General features: G+C 41.3%; 1 protein-coding gene across 4 annotated transcripts in view; it reads left to right on the top strand.

Moving 5' to 3' along the window:
- ATP11A (ATPase phospholipid transporting 11A) overlaps positions 1 to 26,198 on the top strand; it is a 381,664-nt gene that overhangs the window by 204,857 nt on the left and 150,609 nt on the right. For all 4 annotated transcript variants that reach the window (XM_030201529.1, XM_030201532.1, XM_030201531.1 and 1 more), the window contains exons 6-8: positions 3,760 to 3,888; positions 12,302 to 12,405; positions 17,621 to 17,671. In XM_030201529.1, the coding sequence (XP_030057389.1) occupies positions 3,760 to 3,888; positions 12,302 to 12,405; positions 17,621 to 17,671 (284 nt within the window). The remainder of the gene's footprint in view (positions 1 to 3,759; positions 3,889 to 12,301; positions 12,406 to 17,620; positions 17,672 to 26,198) is intronic.

The following is a 26,198-nucleotide window of genomic DNA, read 5'->3' as shown; positions in this document are numbered from 1 at the left end:
CTGCTATCCTCATTACTTCAGCTTATTCACTCCCTATCTCTGATGACCTTAAAATCTTAGGAGTTTCTGTTGATAGCCACCTTACATTAGAGAGTCAAGTTACTGCCGTTATAAAGAAGATATTTTATTCTATGTGGAAATTTAAACATATAAGACCCTACTTTCCAAGGGATATATTCCGCAACTTGACACAATCATTGGCATTGAGCCATCTAGACTATTGCAATGGTTTATATGCGGGTTGTAAAGTTCAGCTTCTGAAAAAACTCCAGACAGCCCAGAACACTGCTGCCAGATTGATCTTCAACAAAACGAGATACGATAGCGTTACACCTCTTTGGCTGAAACTTCATTGGCTCCCAATTAAGGACCATATTACTTTCAAACTTTGTACTCTAGTCCACAAAATAATCTACGGTGATGCCCCGGGTTATATGAATGATTTAATTGATCTTCCAGTGAGCAATAGAATCAGGTTATCTCGTACTTATATGAATCTTCATTACCCAAGTTGTATTGGTCTTAAGTACAAAACCAGCTACGCGTCTAATTTCTCCTACTTAAGTACGTAGATGTGGAATGCATTACCGAACTGTGTGAAATCGCTACATGATCATCAAGACTTCAGGCGATCTTTAAAGACTTTTGTTTTGTCGGGCCTAGCCTACTGCTGCTACTCAATAATCTCTAGTTTGTATTGATTCAGAGGACAATTTTATTACATATTACTTTGTTTCTTATTTTACACATGTACCCCTCCCTTACTTGACCCTATTTATTATTGTCTTGTAAGCCACATTGAGCCTGCTTGTGTGTGGGAAAATGTGGGGTACAAATGCTGCAAATAAATAAGTTTATTGCTATAGGGTATGGACACTGAGAACAGCAGTATTTTACAGAATTTGTGCTTTGAGCGCTTTCAAGATGTTGGAATAATGGTTTTTATGAGAATGAAGATTTTCATTGAAATAATCATAAGCAACTAGATATTGTAAAAAGGTTTAATAAAGAGAAGTTTGTTGGTGTACAGTTAGTAATCTCAGTTTTTAGAATGAGATTTTCTCTCTTGGCCATAAGGACTTCCTCTCTGTCTATCCCATGCGTAGCTGATAATTTTGTCACAGTTTTGGCCCTTATAACATCCATGGAAACGTGAATGTTCACTACTGTCTTGGTGGAAAAAGTCTCTTTTTGCATTTTGATCTATGTATTGGATAGTGTATTCACTTCTTCCTAAATTAAAGGAAGCAGTTTTATAATTTGGCACCTCATTTTAAGCACCTCTTCCCCCCCCCCCCCCCCCCAATGCCACATCTCAGCATTATTTCTATACCAGCATATGGATGCTCCTGTTAATATAGAATTTTAGTGCAAGTCAGCATTGGCACACCTTAAATGTGAACACATATGTATGTCAGTGGTTGGTGTAAATGGTTGCACCTTAGTGCGCCAAGTGACATGCATAACTGGCGATATTGACTTATGCGTTTACATGGTGCCCTCACCCATGGCCAATTCATGGTCCTTCCACCTATCTGCTCACCTTGGAGTTAAGTGCTTATATCATTAGGCAGCTGCTTAATAGAATACGACTAGCCCCGTCTGTGGCCGTTTTCAAGTCCAGACTCAAAACCCACCTCTTTACCACTGCTTTTGACTCCTAACTCACTTGCCCTCTCCTTTATTCTTACCTCTTTATTCCCTTACCCATAATTGTTCTGTCTGTTTACCTGTCTTTCTAGATTGTAAGCTCTTTGAGCAGGGACTGTCTTTTGTGTATGGTGTACAGCGCTGCGTATGCCTTATAGCGCTATAGAAATGATAAGTAGTAGTAGTAGAATAGTGCCTAGTGACTAGGAACGAGCTTATAGAATTGTTCCAAAAGCTTAAATTAACAAATGTTTAATTTGGGATACTTTAGCCTCCATCAGGCTGCTAACATACTTGTTTTGGGGTTAGCTGTTTATTCCAGTAATTACAGCATAGAGCTGTGACCCATTTGTTTATTTCACTTGTGACTTAATGGGTTGAATCCACTGTTCATTTTAATTTTAGCCTTAGTTATTGATAATTACTGATCTAGTTTAGTTTTATTAAAACTTGATACACTACTAACATTAAACTTATCAGTGCAGTTTAGAATAAATTTAAAATGAATAGAGGCCAACACAGAGATAGGATAAATTGGACTAAGAAGTAGGGAGAGTGAGGGGGGAGAGGGCCACCCTGGAACTGGGAGGGGGGGGACCCAGGAACTGGGAGGGAGGGGGGCCATCCTGGAACTGGGAAGGAGGGGGGGCCCTTGCACACACTCTCTCATTCTCACAGACACACTCGCACCCAGTCTCACTCTCTCTGTCACACACATACACTCACACATTCACTCTCTCTCTATCACACACTCACTCTCACACACACTCTGTAAAACATACACACTCCGAGGAAAACCTTGCTAGCGCCCGTTTCATTTGTGTCAAAAATGGGCCTTTTTTCCTACTATCCAAGATGAAATACAAAACATGAAAGACAAGTGGTAAATGCCAACACTATTCCCTGCATCTAGGTCTTTAAATACTTCGTAAACTGCCCTTATTGTGCTCACATTACAAAAGGAGGGTCAAAAAGCAAAGTTTGACCACTTTGAAAATGTGAGTAAGAAGATTCAAAGCTTAAATATCAGGGCATAGAGTTCTAGAGAGTATGAAAAAAGAAAAAAGAGCAGCGAGCACTATGAAGTCTGACCCTAGAAGGTGTTGGAACAAATAAGCCTTGAATGACCTAAGGCTATGAGCCCAGGCATACATTTACTAAGAAGGTTAACAAGTCTTTGATTTTTCAGAAAAAAAAAATTCAGCGGTCCCACGGATGGTGGCAAGCATTTTGCTGCTTGCTGTTTCAGGGAATAAGGACCATGTGTTGTATTCCTGTGCTCTTGTCACCATCAGTAGGACTGTTGTGTACTTATGATAAGGTTTTAATTTCTAGTTTTAAGGTAGTTTTTTTTTTTTTAACCAGTAAAATCTGAGGATTTTTCCTTCTATAGTTAAAATTTGTTTAAACTTTATTTAAAATTTTCCCAAAAACTATTTAAAAATGATTTAAAAACATTCAAGGCAGTAAAATTGAGGAGCCCCCCCCCCCCCCCCCTGTATTTTCATAAATGGAGGTTGGACTGCTTTTAGTCTAGGCCAGCTTCAGGCTTTAATCTGATTTGATAATCCATGTATGTAAAAGTGTCAGAATATCATTAGTATACCTAAATGAATGAACTAACTGAACCATACAATTTAATTCAATCTCTGTGAATAGTCATCAGATCTCCTTTAATCATGAATCTTATGATGAGGAACTCTTGGCCATAGGTGCAACTTTTACAGCAATTTTTGGAGCTGGAATGTTGATTAGGTCAATAACATAATGACTTGGCTCTACTGCTTCTGACATATCCATCTCTAGGAAAAGGTAACGAAAGTCACCAGAAACAAGCAAACAAAAAAAGAGGTTTTAATTCTTTCAGAGCAAACAATTTCAATATCCTTTTATGTGGAGAAAAAAAAAAGTTACAGAAGTTCAAACATGCATCCTTTTTGCAGACTGCTTATAGTCCCATGACATGAAAAATGGCCATTCTCAACATTTTGGATCTGCTACTGTAGTCACCTTTTCCCACAGATGGCCACATATGGTATCTGGATGTGCCTGATTATTTTATTCCATGAAATAACATTAATACAATTTAGCTTTGTGGTTTTCTTGTAGGTTGGAGACATTGTGATGGTCAAAGAAGATGAAACATTTCCGTGTGACTTAATAATGTTATCATCCAGCAGGGAAGATGGAACATGTTTTGTTACCACAGCAAGCTTGGATGGAGAATCTAGCCACAAGGTAATAAATATCACATACTTTTTTTTTTGTTGTTGTTACATTTGTACCCCGCGCTTTCCCACTCATGGCAGGCTCAATGCGGCTTACATGGGGCAACAGAGGGTTAAGTGACTTGCCCAGAGTCACAAGGAGCTGCCTGTGCCTGAAGTGGGAATCGAACTCAGTTCTTCAGGACCAAAGTCCAACACCCTAACCACTAGGACACTCCTCCACTCCCTGCAAGCACATGATTTTCTGCTATATTGTATCTGTCATCCTTGTGTGTCTCTGTATATCTAAATATCTACATAGATATTTATTTATTTGTTACATTTGTACCCCACATTTTCCCACCTATTTGCAGGCTCAATGTGGCTAACATAGTACCATGAGGCGTTAGCCACCTCCGGTGATGAAACAAATAGAGTGATGATATTGTCAATGAGATAAATGTGTTACAGACATATTAGGGAATCGTAGATAAGAGGAGTTGTATAAGTTAAAAGTATTAACAAGTTGGATACGTAATTATTTTAGTCCTTATTTGATTTTTTTTATCAGATGCCGAGTTAAGGCCCAGCAGTAGCTGCTGATCAAAATGATCATTCAGTCTTTTTACTTCTGATTGGACTAAATTGTCCGTCAACACTAAACAAATATTCACATGCAGCACTGGGTGGTAAAGCGGTATTTAGTTCAGAAAAGACATCTTTGAGAACAGATGTACAACAAGGTCTGCCACATAATTTATACCGTTCATGAAGGCAGATAGAATAGCTTCGCCACTTATGTTGGTGTCTGCACTGTGGAAACTGAAGAAATCATTCACATCCAACCGAGTATGATCAGGTGTGGTATCTGCAGTATTGTGAACTGTGACTGCATTGTTGGCTTGGGTTTTTTTCAATAGCAAATCTATTCCTAGTCATCCTTGCCTTGATTCATGCAGTCTTGAGCTTGAGATGTAATAATGCAGCTGCTTTAAGTTCCTCATTTATTAACTGCTCTTCAAAGTGCTTTTGTATGCCATTTAATAATCCTCTTTACTAATGGCTGACAAGTTTGAAGTTTGTTGTTTTTCTCAAATGTTTGTAGTTAGTCAGCAATATCAGAATGGGCACAGGGTTGCTCATGAATGCTTTAGTTTCGCATTGAAGAATGTCCAAAGCTTGCATGGAGGATTTCATTACAGAGCCATATTCTGCAATAAACAGGATTTCTGATCTAAGAAACTCGGCAACATCAGACTGAATTCAACACATCAACGCCTTTTTCTGCAATTAGACAGTTATTCCATAGAGATGTGGATGGCCAAAGGCTTGTTCAGTAATCTCAACAGACTGTTCCATAATGCTTGGCATTTGGCAAAAGTGGAGCGGGAGTTTTTTGTAAGCTGAATCAGATTCTGCTTCTGAGACATGTCTAGCCACCATATTTAAGGAGTGACAAGCTCAGCGCTGATCTGGCAGCAAAGGGAAATCACCAGCTGATGATGAGAGATATGTAAATTAAGAAGTTCCATTTCATCTTTATAATCAGGTTCTGCTGACTCACTTGATGTGCATGTTGTAGAGATTTGGAAAATTGTTGAAAAACTTTGCAGAAATTGGAGCCATTGTCAGTAGTTTTGATGATTTTATCCTGGAGGTGGAATCCAGAATGGATTGATTCTAACATAGCTGCCATAATAATGACATGTGTAGGATCATTTTAGTCTGATCTCTCAAGTGGACTGTCACCCCAGGGAAGGATCTTTGATGAATAGACCAACAATCTACTGCGGGCTGATTTCTGTTGTTAAAGCACACTGAGCGTAAAAACTCAGCACACACTAGTTTTAAAAAAAATCTTTAGTGTAAGAAGTGAATGAGTGTATTTATTTATTTATTTATTTGTTACATTTGTATCCCACTTTTTCCCACCTATTTGCAGGCTCAGTGTGGCTTACATAGTACCCTAAAGGCGTTTGCCAAGTCCGGTAGAGAAACAAATGCATGGTGATGTTGTGGTTGATTAAGGTTCAGGCACAATGGGGATTGAAGAGAGGAGAGGTTATATAGTGTCCATTACGAGCTTTGATTTTGCTGTGTTGCAGAGTGTAGGCATTTATGTTGGGTCGGTAGGGTATGCCTTTTTGAACAGGTTTGTTTTTAGTGATTTCCTGAAGTTTAGATGGTCGTAGGTTGTTTTCACAGCTTTTGGCAGTGAGTTTCATAGTTGTGTGCTTGTATAGGAGAAGCTGGATGCGTAGATTGCTTTGTATTTGAGATTTACTTGCATTGCATTCATAGGTGGTTGGTTACTTAGCTGTTTTATGAGGCTAAACTGGGGTGGGGTTAGATTGAGGGTATGGGGTAGGGCAGAGCAAGTTTGAAGTCCTTGGGGTGGATGTGGGGGCGCTACACCTGTGTCAGAAGGACGGTGGGGCACTTTTGAATACAGTAAGGAACGGGCCCTATCATTTTATGGCTCTGAGGCAACTACACTTCTTCACCAAGAACAGAAATGGGTGACATGTTCCATTCACGGGTCAGGACAAAATAAACACACCAAAAAGTAGTTCTTTACTTAAAAACGTACTCTCCTATGGTCAGCTCCTGCAGGTCAGTGATGTGCTCTAATATGTCTCCCAAGGCAGCACAGCTTGCTTCTGGCCTAGAATCCCAGAGTTACAGTTTGGTCTTATAAAAATGCAGTACAATTGGCCAGGTTTGGCCTTCAGTTGAAAAGTTACAATTTCATCAGAGCTCCAAGATAAACTTGGCCTACCTGACTAAAACTTCTGCAGCTTACACTGCTCTGGAGGAGGTATAGGGTGGAGGGCTTCTTTTTTTCCTCTTCTGGGCCTCTGACTGATCTATGCAGTGTTGCCAGGTACACGGCCCTGAAACCCGCCCAAAAAGTTCACGCCTCTGCCGTCATCGACCCCACCTCTTCTGTCATCGACCCCACCTCTTCTGTCATCGGCCCCGCCTCTTTCGTCATCGACCCCACCCAAAACGTCACTAACCCCGCCCAAGCATCACTAGCCCTGCCCCAGCGGCCCGAAAAACTGCACAAAAACCACCGAAAACACCCCAAAACCAGCCCAAAAAACCATGACCCGCAGCGGGCAAAATTTCCTGCAGCGGGTCGCGGAAAACCGCCCACCTGGCAACCTTGGATCTATGCTGAGGGTTTTTATCCTGCTCTTCTCTTACTGAGTCATCTCTTCCTTGCTCTGTGGCCCAGCTTTTAAGGTGGCTCTGTGACTGTGATAGAGTGCTGTTAAGGAAGAATGGCAATTTCATATAGACTCCCTGACAATCATATTAAACAGAAAAATATTTACAGTATTCTGGAAATTTATGCAGGTACTTTAACACTTGGCTTCCAGTCAGCCCTAACCCCCAAGTCTATCGTCTTCACATTGACCATGTGAACAGTGATGTTAAGCAGCACAGTAACAGAAATTGTGGTTGCTGGCAATCATAAAATGTTTTTGGTAGGTTGCCAAATGGCCTCCAAGCTCCAGATCTATGTATTAAATGTATTAATTGAACAAAACAGCAGGCTGAGAATCAGGGAAGGTAGGGTTCATAGGCGCCCATTATAAGAGGCTTGGGGAGGCTAAGCCTCTCCAGCCACATGTTCTCAACAAACAGCAGCAGGATCAGCGTTTCTCATTCTCCGTCTTTATTCTTCTATTCCTCCAGACCAGTCCTCTCTCTTCTTTGCAGCGTTGCCTGTGCCCCGCGGTTTCTCCTCTTTTCCTCCCCCACGCGACGTCACTTCAGGGCTGGGCTGCTGGCATGATTGAGTCCTGCTGAGTTCTCCCGCCTTAATTGCTACCACCAGTAGCGCGCTAGCACCGGTACTGCAGCAAATTGCGATTGTTGATTCCATTAGCACTCCACTGTATCTCGTCGTCTGCTTCAGCGCCTCAGCCAGTCAGCCTTCCCTACAGGGCTCCCGTCAGTTGATGCAACTTCCTGTTCCTCAAAGGTGGGAACGTTCGGGCGGGATCCATCACCGAGTAGGGAAGGCTGGCTAAGAAGAGTGGCTGTCTGAGGTGTTCCTTCCCAGAGTAGACGGGGGTCCACGACGGTAGACCTACTCAAATTCATAAAAAAGGAAATTGTGGCACGCAAGGAGAGGTAGGTGCTGACTCTGGGGCAGGTTTTAAGTCAAAATAAAAAATATTTTGTTTCATGCAGATCTCAGCCCATTTAGTTATGTTTAAACAAAAGTGTCTTTTTTTGTTTTTTTTTGTTTAAACGTAACTAAATGGGCTATAACTATAAGCCCCTAATGCAGTCCATTGGCTTTTTTATATTTTGTTTGTGATGACTTTACAGTATACTGTGCCAAAATAAATGTGAAAACTCTTATCGATCTCTATCTGGTCATTAATAGAAGGAGCGCAATGTGAATACTATCCTCCCAGTGCGTCTGTCTGAGCTTGAATACTAGTGTTCCCAGACCTAAATTGTGGCACGCTGCACGATGGATTTCAGGAGAGGTGCTGACTCTGAGGCAGGTTTTATATTATAAGTCAAAATAAAAATATATTTTGTTTTATGCAGATCTCTTTTATTTAAACACTAGTAAAAAAGGCCCGTTTCTGACACAAATGAAACTGGCGCTAGCAAGGTTTTCCTCATTTAGCAGTTGCCTGTGAGGTGCGATGCCCCCCCTCCCGGCACCATCCCACCCACGGTGATGCATCCGGCCGCAGCCATCCGACCCACCGTGCCCATCGCACCCACCTTTGCGTTGGTTTGGCGGCGGGGGACCCGGAACCCCGCCACCACAAGTCCTGTGTGCTGACTACGGCATCATCGTCGGCGTTGGTAGCTGTGCAGGGTGGAGTTCTGTGCGTCTGACGTCATGCACGTGCAGGACATCAGACGCACAGAAGCCCTGCCTCCACAGGCTAGGAACGCCGAAGATGATGCCGTAGTGAGCAGACAGGGCTTGTGCTGGCGGGGTTTCGGGTCCCCTGCCGGCAAAGCAACGCGAAGGTGGGTGTCTCAGGAGGGGGTTGTTGCGGGGGGGTGCTGGAGGTCCTTGTATTCAGCTGCAGCTTTGGGGGGGGGGGGTGAACGATTCTGTGGGCGAGGCTTGTATTTTTTGAGGTTTGGTGCGGGGGGGGGGGGGGGGTGTTGGATGTGGGAACAGTGGTCTCCGGAGTCATTTGCACTCCGGAGCTTTGGAGGTGCGTCCCCTTTCCGTGGGTGGGTTGGCAGGGGGAGGAGTAGGGAAACACGCGGAGCGTGTTTCCCTACTCCTACTCCTCCTCCCCCTGCGTGGGTGCGAACCGTTTGTTTAGTTGATTTTTTTTCCTGCCCTCGACGTCATGACGTTTGACGCGAGGGCGGGGCACGGGTCTGTGGGGTGGCTTCACCACCATGAATCCACGAACTGTTCTGGGAGACTGACTTCAGTGGCGTCAGTGTCCTCAGAACGTTGAGGTTGCTTTTTATTATAGTAGATAACTAAATAGGCTATAAGCCCCTAATGCAGTCCATTGATTTTCTTATATTTTGTTTGTGTTGACTTATAGACATTCCCCTTTCCCCCTTTCCCCTTTCCCTTACTGTGCCAAAATTGAAATTTGAAAACTCTTATCTCTATTTGGTCGTTAATAAAAGGAGCTCATAATGAGGGTGTTCCTATTGCGTGCACTGCTTATGGGAAAAAGATCAATTTTGCTGATATGGAGAAGTGAAGAAGCACCTACAGTGGCCCAATGAAGAGCAGCACTAATGCAGATGTGCTCTTTGGAAAAAAGAGGCGTTAAAGATTTGGCGTACAAACAGGGAATTGTCTTGTGTGAAACCTGGGCCCCTTTCTGGGACACACTCACCCCAATGGCCCGCAGCAGAATCTTGAACTTATAAATGGAGTTACGGGAAGGGTAGATGGGTAGGATAGATGGATAGGGGGTGGGGTGGGGGAGGATTATAAAGGAAAGAAATGAATACCTGTATTCAACTACTGTTTGTTGTGATGGTTGCATGTTATACATGATGTTGTTCTTCTTGGTGGCCAATGTGAAATGGCAATCAAATATGTACCGTTTGACTTGTTAATAAAGATGATATATAAAAAAATAAAATAAAAGGAGCTGATTGTGAATATTATCCACCCAAAAAGGATGTTTTGTAGCTGTACATGAGAATTGTGATATGATCCCTTGTTTCATATTGTTGACACTCTGTGATGTTGTCCATATGGGTGGTATATTGGTGTATTAGGGTCTGCCCAGTGTAATATTTATAATACAGTAAGGTTCTGAGTGTTGTGTTTTGCAGTTGACGGATTGTTGGCCTTATTGAGGTGGCAAACATCAATACTTTAATTTTACTTTGTCATAACACCAGACATGGTTTGGTTTTAGAGTATTTTGGAGGATCTGGTGTTGAATTGTTCCATAGATGTGTATGTGGTTTTGTGTTGGTTAAGTGCTTGAAATAATTGAGTTTAAAATATGTCATTTATGATATATCAATTCATTTTTACACACACACATAGAAGCATTACTTTTCAATAACCAGCATCCCTTTCTTGGGATCAGTCTCTTCTCCACCATGACAAATTTATATACCGAATACACTGCAAGAAACCTTTCACTTGCTTACCTTCAATCTCACTAGAGTGGTACTTGTAACTTTTCACATTCGGGATGGGACACCCTTCACTCCCCTAGAGTAGATTTATGGTGATGCACAAGTAAATAAGGTAATTATGGATGTAAACCCCACCCCTAACCCCACCCTCTTTAGCCTCCCCAAACAGTTGGGCCACCGACTGCCTATGGTAGGGTTCAAATCGCTCTGCCAGTCCTTGAGATTGTGGAAAAATTAGTAAACCCTCCATTGCTCAAATTTGTGTGCCCTCTAAGGACAGGAAAATACCTGCTATAGCCAAATGTAACTCTCACTGAATTACAACTGAAAGATACAAGTTAAATTCAAATCCAAAATTCAGTACTAGGCATATTTTGAAGTAATACAAAACCCTACAAAAGTTACTCAGGACCCATAAAGTAGTTGTATCATACCATAACAATACTGAATTCCAAAAGACACAACAAGTGCCTACCTAGGAAAAGGCAACATCTTAAATACTGAAGTGGGCAGTAGAACATCAGTGCATCTATTAGATAACTAAGCAAACTGGATTAGTACAGTTGAATCCTACACAGGTATACCTGGTGTTTTTCACACATATGCAGATCATAGACCCTCACCAAGTATAAAGTAAGTAGCCACAAACTAAAAATAGAACAATGTAATCAGAAATTAAGCTGAATCCCAAAGAAGCCAGACTCTGCATGTAGGGAAATGCCAGAGAAATAATAAACAATGATGCATGTACCCCCTATACTGTGCAAAATATAAAGATGGCAGATATAATTTTCAGAAACTGACATATTCCAATCACTACATTGAACAAATAATATGTAAATGAAAAATAAGGTGATACCATTTTGTTGGACTAAATAATATTTGACTAGCTTTGGGAGGAGAAAACCAGATAGTACACTGCTGTTACGGCATACAGTCCTGACCTAAGACAGGAGATTTTGGCTTCTGAAAATTAGTCAAAGTATTTAAGCCAATAAAAAGGTTATCACTTTATTTTCAGGGGGTGGGGAGGGATCTTTTTATTTATTCTTTCAGTTGGCATTCTATTCTGATTTTCTGCATTGTATTTTATGAATGTTTGTAAACCACTTTGACTATATGAAAGGTGGTATATAGAGTTGTAATAAACTAAAGTGGACTAACAAGGCTACCACATTGCTTCATCCTAAATTAAAAAAAAAACAGAAACCTTTCACTACATCCAGCTCCAACATTGATCTGTTCCTTTCAGCTGTCTTCCATTTTTTTCCTGCCTCTCTATCTGCTCAGATTTCATTCATTCTTATCCAGTTTTCACGTTCCCTCTTTTTACTGCATCTACCTAGAGCTTTCCATGTCTTTGCCTCATCTTGGCCCTAACATTCCCCTTCCTGTTTTCCAATATTTCACTAACATTTCTCTCTCCCACCATCCAGCCTCTCTGTACCCTCCCTTCATACCATCCAGCATCTTTTTGCTGTCTCTGTCTCTGTGCATTCCAGCATCTCTTCTCTCTCTCTTCCCTCCACCCCTTCCCACATTGCTCCGCTCCTGTCTCTCTACCCCTGGCATGCAGCTTTGCTCCTGTCTTTCTTTCTCTCTCTGTCACTTCTATGCATTCTTGCGCTCTCTCCTATTCCATCCAATATTGTCTCATTTTTCTCTTCCTCTACCCACTCGCTGCCAAGTAGCATCTTCCTTTCCTCCTGCTGTCAGCTTTTACTGGCTGGATGAGTATATCAGGACTGGCTTGAGAAGCGCTTTAGTTTAAATTTGTGTGATCTTAATAACTTTTAAGTTTGTGTGTTTTACTTTCATTTCAGACATATTTTGCCATTCAGGAAACAAAGGCATTCCACACTGAACAAGATATTGATACACTACATGCAACTGTTGAATGTGAACAACCTCAGCCTGATCTGTATAAGTAAGAAAATAGTTTTATATATAATAAATATTTACATCCTTCCAGTAGCTATGTATTTTAGCTTACAGCCAGTTTAGTATATACTGAATAGATTTCAGCATTTTAAAGTAGCTGCCAACAGTAATCCAGCTTTCCTTGTCTGGGAACTTTAGCACGGTCTTGCAAATGTCTTAAAGGGCAGTTCTATAAATTGATGTCTAAGTTATAGAATAAGAGCTTTTATTGGCCCCACAGATTGGCGTTTACATGTGTAAGTCCTAGATGCTCTTATATGCACCAAAATTGCTTAGCGTGTGGGTTCGAGGGGGGAGCACATGTGATTCGGGAGTGGGCAGGTCATGGGTATGACTTTGAGATATATACATAGAATGCTTTAAGAGTTTTGTGTACTTCAAGGTACACATAGGCACCAACAGTTCCAACTGACATTGATTGGTGTTATTTTTGGCGCCTAACTTTAGGTTCATCAATTCAGACGACCTCTTATTCTATAATGGTGCACAGATGCCATTAAAGAATTGGTGCTAACACATGGCATCAGGGTGCCTATGTCTTGGCACTAATATTATAGAATTGCCACCTTAGCTTTTGCAGTTGGCACTTCAGTTCTTAAATTCTTTGGTCAGTTATACCTTTCATACATTTGTGTCCTCACGAGCTGCTGAGCAAGTGGTTGAGGCTCCCCATTATTCTGCTTTGATTTTGAGTTTGATATACAGTCTTTCCTATAATATAGCAAGGCAGTTTACTTAGGGGCCCTTTTAATAAGGCGCATAGGTGCCTATATGCATCCAACACGCATCAAATTGGTGCTACCGCATGCCTTAGGTAGTAATTCCATTTTTTGCATGCTCCCAAAACATGCGGTAGAAAATACTTTCAATTTTCTACCTCATGGCGCTTACCCGGCAGTAATTGACAGTTGACGTGTGTTGAACACTTACCACGTGGTTAGCACATAAGACCTTACCGCTAAGTCAATGGGTGGTGGTAAGGTCTCGGGCCAAAAATGGATGTTCGCTGGTTTTAATTTTGCCGCATGTCCATTTTCTGGCACAAAAAGAATGCTTTTTTTCCAGGCGTGCTGAGGAAATGAACCAGCATGTGTCCAAAACACGCGCCTACACCTGTGCAGACAACTTTTAGTTATAATTCCATAGCATCTTATTGGACCAGTCCAGACCAATGGGTTGTGTCCATCAAACAGCAGATGGAGACGAAGAAAATAGTTCTTTTGATTTACCCCTTAAGGCTATTATGCAGCATAGAATGTTCAGTGTTTCCACGCTCCCAAGCGGATGGGTGATGGGCTAGCAGCCCTGCTCCTGATTTGTAGCTAGTTTCAATTGAGCTTTATCTATCCTTTTGGGCTTTTCTGAGCCACTTTTATACTGAGTTTTGGGTTGCCTGTTTAGCTTGTTCTCCTGAACCAACTTCTCAGTTGTGTGCCAGTTTGAGTTGGGGGTGCCCTCCTGGGCTTGTTCTCCTGATTCAGTTTAATGCCTGGGGTTCAGTTGAGTTGGAGTGCCTTCTTTGAAATAAGCTCCTGTTTAAAAAAAAAATAAATAAAAAAGACAGTTGTTCTACGGAGCTGAGGTATATCTCAGAGGTCTCTAAGATCCCTACTGCACCTCCCTCCTCACCTCCCACTGGATCAATGGACAACTAGCATTTCCTGTGAAAGTCACCCTGCATTGGGTGAGCCTGTTCTGATTTATTTCAGCACTCTGGTATTTATGCCTCTGTTCCTTATCAAGCTTTCACTGGTATCTGGCTTGACTATTTCTCACAGCAGGAATTGCCAGTAGGAACTTTTGTTCTTCTGGTTTCCATAAGCGGCAAAATGTACTATGTATCAAAACTTTTCTTTGACTTTCTTATGTGAAAGATTAACTACTCCTGTTTCTGTGCGATATTAAATTTTCCTCAATGTTCCAGACTATTACAATTTTTCCCGCCAAAATTCTTTTTCTGTTTCTGTCAGCTGGTGTTTCCTGACTGATTGATTCACAGTGAGCAAATCCAGACATTTTTTAGCTCTTAAATAAAAAAAAAAAAAAAAAAAGAGATTTTACAGTAGCTGCCTAAATAGTTAAATATAGATTCTACTACATTTTTCACTGTTTAATATGAATATCAATTAGGCTCAGTCTGTTCTTATCTTCAGCAGTCAGTCATTAACTGTAGTTTGTTTTTTCCTGTGGATTTTCTAAGAATTAACTGTTCTTATCTTCAGCCAGCTGTCTATATTTTGGCATAAATAGCCAATTTTCTTTTTTCCGCATCACCAGTATTTTATATATATATATATATATATATATATATATATATATATATGTCCTATCTGGTCAAAGCTGTACAATGCAACTCTTGGCTGTGTTCTACCAAATTTGATGGATGCGCTCTGTTTCAACATGAGTTACTCATCTGGATTGCTGGATTCAGGATAGTTGCATTAGTTTTTTTCAGTTAGGGAAATAGTGCAGCTAAACAAGTTTGGTAGCCATTGATGTTTTGAACCTGTGTCAGTTGCGTAGTTTTTCCATTCATCTGTGGTTCACCTCCACTTAAAATGCATAGTTCTTTGTATTTCTTCTGGGCATGTTGTCCACCTGGGTTGCACACTTGTACCCATTGGCACAGTTGCGCAGTGGTAATTGCGCACTAACTGCACACTGGTATTAGTGTGGTGACATCCAGCTGTGTTGCGCAATGGCAGCGGTTAACTGCCTGGCATGGTTGCGCGGTGGCAGCGGTTAACTGCCTGGTGAGGTTGTGCGATGGCAGCAACCTGTATTGCTCTCCTAAAGCAGTTGCCAATGTAGCTGTCCTGCAGCATCTACCTGTGTTGCTCCTGCTACCATCACCTCTGTTGTGTAGATTCAACAGTCACTGTTGCAACAACTGTCAGTACTACTCAGTTTAAGCAGCCAGTTATTTTCTGTGCCTGCAACAACCACATGGGTTGCACAGTACTGTCTTATATGGTTGCACAATCAGCTCTGCTGTGCAGCTGAAATAGCCAAATTTCTTCTTTACCTTCAGCAGTTGCCTACATGTCCTAGCGTTCCAAGTTGGTTATATAGTGCTGTTCTAGTAGCCAACTGTGTAGCATAACTACTCCGTCACCACATATGTGCAACTGCTACAAAACAGCAGGTAGGGCACCAGCTGTCTGTATATCACAGTTTCAGCAACTCTATGGCCCAGTTATGGAAGCTGTGTGTATGTCAGTTTCAAACCTACCTATGTGGCATCACATGTTCCAGCTGTCTGTGATACATTGGATGAACATTTATGTGACATCCTGGTCACCAGCTGACTTCCTGTCATTGGTTGTGTTAGCCATAAATAGGGCATAAGAGTCAATATCCACGCATTTGTCTGTGTGAGGCAGTGAGGGACAGCGCTGGGAATTTCAGTCTGGTTAGAGGCTGAACTGCAGAGCTAGAGAATAGTGCATTATGGGTAGGGTAGGCTGCCTGAAGAGGGAGGTGTGGATCCACAATGCACAGAAGATGGTTAAAAGCCCATGGGAGGAAGAGGAGACGCCCCAGCGTATGCCCTGACTGAAGACATTCCAGTGCTGTGATCGAGCTGAGGTAGGCATTTGTTGCCAACTGTTTAAATTTTGTGGGTTACTGGAGGTCTGGCTGGAGCCAGACCTTGACAAGTAAGGTAACAATTGAAGCCTGTGTTTGAGGTGTGGTAGCCATGCAACAGAGGATTGTGTTTGAGACTGCCTCCAGAGACTGCTTACTGCCATTTACCAAACTCAACAGGGTTTTCCCTATTGTATGTCTCAGGCGCTGTTAAGAAACAAGTCTGAGAATTCTTATTTCTATTAAAAAAAAATTTTTGTTGCATACTACCCTGCGTTATTCTCTCCATCCACACCCTAACCCCACTTGGGGTCTTGCAGTCGGCTATGGCAAGTGCATGTGATGATATATTGCATTCAGCATTGACACATATGGCTTCAGTTATGAAGGGAATATTGCAACTACAATGGAAGTCCTGGAGGAGCTGAATATGCAGAGAAAATTATAGAATGAAAACTATCGGGTCCTGTAAAACCACTGTGCTAAGCACCCTGTCCACACCTATGACAACCAAGGAAAATTAAGTATCACCTTTCACTGATAGTAAAAAAAAAAAAAGTGAGACCAATGGGAATAGCTATTGACTGACCTGGTGTCAAAAAAGTGCTCTATTCAAGGGTAGGATGCAACACTAAATATTCTTAGTTTTAGGCTGTTGCCTTCAAAGATTAATTTTATTTTACTTACATGCTGTATTTTTCAGATATCACGGATGTACGTTTTTCTTAATCTATTGTATGTCACACATCTCCTGACTCAGTGAAATATCTGCATGTCAGTAGTGTATGTGCCTCTTTACCTGATTGAATTAACTTGGTCTCAAAGTTTTTATTTTTGCCATTAGGCAGATTTTGGGCACCATTGCTTGGCTATCTAAAATGCTGAACATTCTGTGCTGCATAATACCCTTAAGTGGTGAGCCAGAAAAACTATTTTCTTCCTCTGTCTCCATCTGCTGGTAGAGGGACACAACCCATTGGTCGTAACTGGTCTGATAGGATTAAATGAAAGAAAGTTATCAAGTAAGATGACTTTTCCCCTTAAAACCAAAAAAACAAGAAAAAAAAGAACTCAATAATAAAAGGAGAAGAAAAAGTAACAGCGTAAGGAGCTCCCTTGTTTACCCACTTAGGAGTCTTCTAATTGGTTGACTGGGTGAAGTTCTCTTTCCTTTGACACTACTTTACTTCAGTTCTCCTCTTCCTATGCCCTTCTTCTAAAATGCTAACAGGGCCATTCTGTTAAGAACACTCAAATGTTTTATGAGTTATAATACAGCAGTTGCTTTTATTTGTGCTCTGAGAATTGTTTCTATGCCTAATCCAAAGGGACCTGCCACTATAAACCTAAGCAACTGCAATATTTGTAGTGTACTATAGATATGTCTGTGTTCCTATCCTTGAGATACAAGGGAGAAAACACAGATATAACAGAATTTGGAATGGTGCAAACACTTTGTCAGATAGGAAACCTTCATTTCTTTAGTTTAACTGAGAAGCCAATTTAATTTGCAAACATCTTTAATCATTATTGCATATAATATATTTAGTTGGCACAGAACAGAATTTCAAATGTGTTTCTTACTATTTTACTTTTTTTTTTTTTTAAACAAGATTTGTTGGTCGAATTAATATTTACCATACTGGAGATGAACCTACTGCAAGGTGAGTATCAAACTAATTACTTAAAAGCAAGTAACTTCAGTCAAAAATATCAGCTCACAAGGTATATTACTGAATACTGTTACCATGATATTTTTTGCCCTACCTAGTGGTTAGTGCAGCGGACTCTGATCCTGGGGAACTGGATTCGATTCCCACTGCAGCTCCTTGTGACTCTGGGCAAGTCACTTAACCCTCCATTGTCCCAGGTACAAATAAAGTACCTGTATATAATATGTAAACTGCTTTGGATATAGTTGGAAAAACCACAGAAAGGCGGTATATAAGTCCCATTTCCCTGATTTTCCATGGCTGCCATTTTTCACTTTTTTGGCAGATTTTGGAGCATCTGAGGTTAAGGACTCTGGGTCTTCGTAAAATTCCAAACATTGCTATGATATCCAGCGATGCACAATTCATCCTTGGACAGCTGTGATTTCTACCCTAGAATAAAGTGGTTATCTTTGTCATTTTTGATCTTGTGGGGAAGTTGATTGATTGGAGGTCAGACCACGACATGTTAGAGCCATGCATCTCAAATTTAATATTTGAGTAGCTACTGACTACTGCAGCAGATAGAACCATGCATCTCAAATTTAATCACTCAGTGTGACACTTTGAGTGACCTGTTGTTAAACAGTATTAACCTGTCCTTTTCAGATGCAGAATTCCATGAACCTGCAAAGAAGCATTAGTGAAACTGCTATTCAGTGGCATAGCCAGACCCAGTATTTTGGATGGGCCCAAAGCTAACTTAGATGGGCACGGCACTCCACAGCTCTCTCTCTCCCCCCTCCCCCCTCCAGGGATATTTTAAAAAGATTATAGATTTTTTTTCACCTACCTCACATCAACATCTGCTCTTCTCCATGGCATCCCGGCATCTATCTGACCGTCGCTGAGCCCCATCCCTCCTTGGTGTACCTTAAAGGCATCTCCGCTGCCTGCACTGACTCCGCAGGCTTCCATCGGCCGGGTCCCGCCAGAGAGGAATTGATGAAAGTGAGGGCGAGACCCGGCCGATGGAAGCCTGCAGGGCCAGCGCTGACAGCAATAATTGAATCGCTGCAGGTGCCGGGGACGCCTTTAAGGTACACCAGGTAGGAACAAGGTTCAACGACGGGCAGCCAGATGCTGGGACGCCGCGGAGGAGGAGAAGAGATATTGATGTGGGGTGCTGCCGCTGGGTGGGCCTGAGCCAAGAATGGGGTGGGCCTGTGCTCACCTAGGCCCACCCATAGCTACCCTAACTCTGCTATTGGGACATTACTGGCTTCATGTAAAATGGCCAAGCACAAGCAAAAATTTCAAATTGCCATACTGTGCTTTTATCACAAGTTCTTCATTGGACTAAACTTTCACACGGTGTCCAGTTTACACAACAGTTTATGTAAATTCTATATTAATGAGCTATTTGCATTGCAAGTGTATGTAAAACAAGCCGTTAATGTGGAGGTTTGCAATAAATGGTGCACTGAAAAGACTTTATGCACAGTTTTCTATGAAAGAAAATAACTATATCATACTGAGGGGCATTTATTTTTTAAGCTTAGCAATTTAAAAGGACCTACTCCTAACCTGCTCCTGGCAAGTGTGGGAAAGCTCCCCCACCCCCTACCCCCCAACCACTGGTTGGGCAGTTTACACCCCTAGGAGGCTTCACATCCTTGGTTTCCTACTGACTTTGGTTCTTTCCTCCCAATCCTGGTCCAGGACTCAGTGATGGAAAAAAATTGTTGTCCAAACCTTGCCCCTTAAGGAATTTGCAGTTTTAGGTTAGTTGGGATTCAGTGGGTGAGGAGGAGACTTGACAGGCATCACCTGTTTTGGAGAGAGAGTATGGCTTCAAGCAGTGGATAGGACTTTAGCTGGCAGGGTAGGAAATTATAATCTTTTGAGCCACAGAATGGGACGGGGAGGGGGGATGTTGGGAGAATTCTTTCACAAGGATGAGGCTAAGGGGGGAATCGAGACCTAATTATGGTATTAAGTAATCACATAGAATTACAGAATCTCATAAAAAGAAGCTTACCTAACATTGCATCAGCACTGTGCCATAGGCCAACAAACCCCAATGTGTTGCATAAAGGCATTTAGAGAATCCAAGATTGGCCCACTGTTTTCAGGTATTCCCATCATACTGTAAATTCTGCATTCCAGAGGTAACCACAGGAATGTCACAAGACTATTCAAGAGTAGAAAAAGAAATGTGAAAGAACGAAGTTATGTAGGGTCAGTCACACAGATGAAAAGTAGCAAACGTAAACACAGATGAGTATACTAGTTCTTATGCAGTAGGAAAACATGGTAATGACTAATACAAAAGGCAGATGTACTTAGAGGAGTCTGCTACCTCTGCTGTGCAGGGGGGTGGGAGGGGGGTACTTAAAAAAAATTCTCATGCATTGCCACAGCCAGGAATGCACAAAGTTCCAGGTCATGGTGATTTATGGGAAATATTGTGCAAACTTGAGCTACCTACCTTTGTAGCTAGAGTACAACATTTTTCATGGGTTCATTCTCTGGGGACAGAGTTAATTGAGCAGCTGGATCTTTTTTTTTGGGGGGGGGGGGGGGGGGGTTGCGACCATGAGTGCATGGATATGTTCTAATCTGGCTTTTGCTACTGCACAGACAAGCATCAGTGTTGATTGGGCTTAGATAGGGTTGAAACTTTTCATTCTTTTGGACCTAACAGTTGTTTTCAGTACTATGGACCACTCAATCTTGCATGATCTTGATGTTGGAAGTTGGATTCTCCAGTGATTTCTAAGCTTTCTCATGGACAGATCTCATTTGATACTCTAGAATGGAAAACTCGCCATTCATTTAGACTGCCATTTCTCAAGAAACCTTTATTCAAAATTGTTAAGTCTCATAGTATCTGTTTGAACTCTTATGCTGACGATTTTTAGATTTATCTTTTTGCATTGACTTTTCCTTCATGTTTACTGTTAAGTATAATCGCATGTTTAATGAAAGTTTGAGTGTCTCATGGATAAAGGACTATACCTCAACCCATCCAAGACTGAAGTACGGTCTCATTGGATGGGTTTTCTTTGTTAATCTAAGCCTGGGGGTAATCTTGGATCCAGTTTAGAATATGGAGAAGTACTTCCTTAGAAGTGTTTGGCATGAGCTTTGTCTGAATTGCTGATTTGAAGATCCTTTGTGTGTTTTTCTACCAGCTCCCTGTTTAGACAGCTGGTTAAATTATTGGCTATTTCCAAAACTAGTAATTTTCATTAGGATTGTCTCTCAAGAATATTCAGAGTCTGCAACTGATATATAGTGCAGCCACCTGTTTACTATTGGGGCATCAAAGAGCATATTGCTGCTTTGGTTTCCCATTCTATTCAGGGGCCCAGTCTAAAGGAATGTATCGGTTTGTTTCAAAACGAAAAATTGGAGGGAAGTTTGCTAACCCACTTAGTCACAAGCCACAGTTTGGAGAGCTGTAGTTTATCAACTGCTGCTTCTTCCACTGTGGGCTTCCCTCTACAGTCTGCGTTTCATAAAACTAGGTGGTTCCACCTGCAAAAGGAAGCCTACAGGGGAGGAAGCAACAGTAGCAACAAGTAAGAAGTGTTTATTTGTTTTACCTTGCTCTTTACCCCTGCTTTTGCCCCCCTCCAACCTGAAGGAAAAGGACAGACTTGGATTCATTCCCACCCACCCCCAACCGCCCGCCCGTGGTGGCTGCAGTCTTAGCTGGTTGGCAATTCTCTTTGCTAGCAGCACTGCACACCAGTTGAATTGCTTTTTGAGAGGGACTGAAATGCTGATGAAAATCAGTTTATACTGATGATGAAGCTGCTCTTTTGCACTCTTTAGCTATATGTAGGTTATATATCACCTGGCCATGAAATTTAAATAAAATTAATATAGGGCTAACTAGATGAGCCAACTTTTCAAAAATTATTGGGGTGTTAAAACCAAGAAAAATGACCTCTCCCTGGACACAGTCAAAGAGTTTGTTCAATATAGGGAGTGCTCAAGCAGCATCCACAGCACCCACAGAACTAGCACCTATAGGGCTAACAGTGTTTTTGTGGAATGATCTGATTAGGCTGTACAGAAAGAGGAGACAGAGTTCAGATCTATTAAGGTTCCAGTAAGACTTCTTCCATTGATGCTCTTTGTGGGCAAGTGATTTCTTGCCTCAAATACAGACTTAGATCCCTGCCCCTAAGAGCTTACAATGTTTCTATTGTACCTGAATTTATAAATCAACTTGAACTTGGAAAGATAAGCAATTATAAGGAAGCTACGGAGTGATGCTGCTCTTTTTCTATGTGCATTTTATAAAATCTCTATTCCCGTTGGACATGCTAGAACTACATATATATTTGCCCACATCCTTATTTGGATTTAGCTCATACCGTTCCCATATTAGAAAGGCAAGTTGCTTTCAGGTACATTAGGGACCTCCCTGTCTCCAGAGGGCTTACATTCAAACTTTTGTACTTGAGGCAATGGAGGGTTAATTGAGTTGCCCAAAATCACAAGGAGCAGCAGTGGGATTTGACCCTTGGCATCCCTGGTTATCTACCCACTACTGCTACACAATTACTGCAGTGCCAGCACAGGTAAGGATCTCAGGGTTAAGACCCCATCTAACATCACATTGAAAGCTGCTTGGTAGATCATCGTTCTTAAGTAATTACACCAGTTGATCCAAAACAGATCTTTCGAGCACCTTGCTTCTAAAAGATATATTAGAAATGGGATGATAATTAACTACAGTTTATAGTTTATTTCTTGATATACAGTATCAAGAAAAACCTAGGTGGGTTACAATTGCATACAAAATAAACACCTATGTAATGACCCGGACCTCCAATGCTACAATATAATTATTTGTCAAACTGACCTCAATACCTCCACCCCTGGTCTAACACCTATTGGTGAAACAGAACCTTTATATAAAGGATACCAGGGATTCTGTGGGGTTATTTCTTATCATAGGTCATAATTTAATTAATATTCAAAAATTCTACTCATGTGTTTACCAATAAAAAACTACTTTGTTTGCATTGGCTGACCTGAATCAACACATACTCTCACATCTTACATAAAAGTATCCTAACTACAATGTGTAAACGGAGACCCTTTATCCCAATACCCAATACCCATTTTCTATTTTTCATTTTTCAAATCTGTCCACATTTTCCTTCCGTCCCAGAACAAATTGCACTTAACTGAATTATATTCAATCTTCTCCAGCCGGCTGGTGCCTACTCATGGGCCCGTGAGGTTTGTGGCAGTGCTTTCTCCGGTATGTGGATCCCTTCGTAACTCCGTTCTTTTTTTCGTTGTATATTTCAACTTTAATTTTCCAACTCCGTTCCTTCGTTTTTCTTTGTTTAATATTTCAGTATTGCAACTTAGTATTCTATTCCGAAAGTTGCTAGAACTATGACAAAGCTTTATCCTGTTTTGTCTTCTGAAGATGAGAAATTTAACTTATAAGGTAGATGCCTTAATTACTGCAGTGAACAAAAATACTACAATTCCTGTAGAAAGTGGCACAGCTCTTAAGCTTGAATCTGCTCTTAGACTTTCTTTTCAAATAGCAGCTCTGTCTACAATCTTTAGTCTGTGATTCTTATGCTGCAGGAACTTCTTTATCCTGGTCTCAACAGTTGTCTACTCAGATATCGCCTCTAGAATTTGTTTCTTCACTAGGAGCAAGTGTTTCTTACTTGGAGGATGCCTTGTATGACCTTTTCAGAGCTTCTGCTAAACAAATGGCTTTAGCAGTCTCAGTGAGACGTTGGTTAAGGCACTGGGCAGCGGATGTGACTTCTAAATCCTGCTTAGCTAAGTTGCCATTTAGAGGCATACTTCTTTTTGGGGGAAGACCTTGAAAAATTTGTTAGAGCTTGGAGGCTCTAAATCTCAGTTCCTTCCTGAGGACAAACCTAAGACTCAGTTTAGGTCAGAAATCTCATTTCAGAGATTCCAAGCGTTACAAACCTGGCAAAACTGGTCCTTCTTTTCAGAAGTCAAGTTTGCAGCAAAGGCAGCCTTCCCTTTTAATGAAAAGAAAAAGTTGTTTCAGCTACCTCAAGACCCTCCACTTCTGCTCATTCCTCACAATGACGGGATTGAGGTTCACTTCTCATTCGAAGTTATAAGAGGATGTCTTACCTTGTTTAACGAGGAGTAGACCAAAGTGACTACAGATCAATGGGATTTAGACATTATAGTCAGGTTACAAGCTAGAATTTTGCTATCCTGTTGCAGATCTGTTCTTGGACTCACCATGCAGAGCTCTTCTCAAATGTCAAGCAGACCACTTGACTCTACAATCTCTACTGTACTCAACTTACTGTATGAGCGGGGATTCAAGATGGCGACCAAGCAGGATGTACGATGAGGACGCTCCTAGAAAAACTTTCTAATAGCGATATTTCTTATAATAATTATGCCGAAAAGGAAAGGAAAGCCGAGGGGACCACCTCTCCCGAAGCAAATTCCTTCCCTACCTGGGCAGCAGTCCATATCCGCATATCTGGTTTCAACTCCTATTGCGGACGTATCCGCTAGCGGGGCAGGGAAGAGCCCCGCTCAGGAGAGCGATGTATCGCTCAGTCCGCTGGGACCTTTGACCCCTACGCCGCTGCGGACGCCCGGAGGAGCTGTGCCGAGCTCTAAAGGAAACGAGAGCTCGAAGGAGTGGCGCTCTCCGGAGACGCCCGTGCTGCCCGTGGAGACGTTTGGGATGGCGCAGGGAGACCAACGAACACCAGAAGATCTAGCTGGGGCAATTGGCGGGAACTCGCCTGAAACAACTGCGCAAGCAACGGCTTGCGCCTTTGCGATTGAACCGCTGATTAAGCCTCAAGTGGTGTCGCTGGACTCTATCTGGGCAGCCCTGGAATCGCTTCACAAGGTCTGTACCTCATTTATTACGTTATCATTGAATAATTCTTCTCAGATAAACTCTTTAAAAGTTCAAATGGAGGGAATATCACTAAAGCAGACCAGTCTAGAAACACAAGTTGAAAAATTGAATCGGCAACAAGCTCAGATCTCCGGGGATCGTCTATTAATCCATAGAAAAATTGAAAATATGGAAAATTACTCAAGAAATCTGAACTTGCGATTATTAAACTTTCCAAGATCTCAATTTGTGTCTCCTAAAGACATGTTTGCTAAATTCTTGAAGGAAATATATAAATATTCTGAACAAACAATTCCCCCAATTCAAAAAATCTACTACTTGGATGTGAAGACTCCTCCATTACAGGAAAATTCTGCACAGGATATACCATCTGAAACGCTAGACTTGACAAACTTTCTAGAACAGTCGAAGGATAATACAGAGACTAGAGCTACCCTGATTGTATCTTTTGTTTTTCTACAAGATAAAGAATCTTTATTGAGACTTTATTTTAAAAACTTGTGTCCTGAATTTAAAGGAAGCAAGGTTTCTGTATTTCCAGACATTGCTCGATGGACTCAACAAAGACGGAAAAAATTCCTGCTTATGAAACAAGAATCATTAAATATTGGAGCAATCTTCCAATTACGTTTTCCATGTAAATGTATATTGATACTTAAAGAGAAGAAATATGTGTTTTTCGAACCAGATCAATTGAGATCATCCCTTGATATGAAGCGAGACTAGGTCTAAATCCAGATAAATGCATCCTATATAATTATGGATAACCACTGCTTGTTTTCTTTTAATTTGATAGTTTTTAGCACCAACTTCCTTTGGTATTATTATATCTTGAATCCCTCAATTTGTGGACTATAATAACCAACTGAATATATATTTCTGTTTGTAAAAATTTATCTATTAAGTTAGAATATTTTTTTCCAGATTGGTTTATCTTATCAAAGAGTTATTCTTTGTGTATTTCATATTAAAATGATAAATAAAGATTAAAAAAAAAAAAAACTTACTGTATGAGCAGTTCAGCCCATTCCTCATGTAGAGAGGGGCCCTGGAAGATACTCCATTTACTTTGTGGTACCAAAAAAATGGAGATTCCTATCATCTTGGTCTCGATCTCAAGGGAGTGAACAAATCTTTCAAAGTGCAACACTTCAGGATGGAAACATTAAGACCGGTTGTTGCCTCGGTCTAGTCGGGAGAGTTCTTAACCTCCTTAGACCTGAAGGAGGCATATTTCCACATTCCAAATTGGCCTCCTCACAGAAAGTTTCTTCATTTTTCAGTACTAGGAACTTCTTTCCAGTTCAGAGCCACGCCTTTTTGGTCTGTCAATAGCTCCACGGACTTTTTCCTTGATCATGTTAGTTGTGGCTGCATTCCTGTAAAAGCAAAAAATTCAACTTCATCCTTACTTGGATGGTTGGTTAATCCAAGCCCTGTCCAGTCAGGACATTCTGTACATATCTGAAAAAGTAGTTTATCTCCTGTCTTAGGCTTAGTGGCAAATTATTCCAAAAGTCATCTAGTTCCAACTCAATGTCTAGAATATTTTGTGTTGACACATAAGTAGGGAAAGATTTTTCTTCCCTCCTTTCGTCAGTTGAAAGATTCAAGACCAGA

Source organism: Microcaecilia unicolor, chromosome 4, assembly GCF_901765095.1.
Source record: "Microcaecilia unicolor chromosome 4, aMicUni1.1, whole genome shotgun sequence".
Lineage (NCBI taxonomy): Eukaryota > Metazoa > Chordata > Amphibia > Gymnophiona > Siphonopidae > Microcaecilia > Microcaecilia unicolor.
The sequence above is the reverse complement of the archived record's forward strand: the minus strand, read 5'-3'. Positions and strand labels throughout refer to the sequence as shown.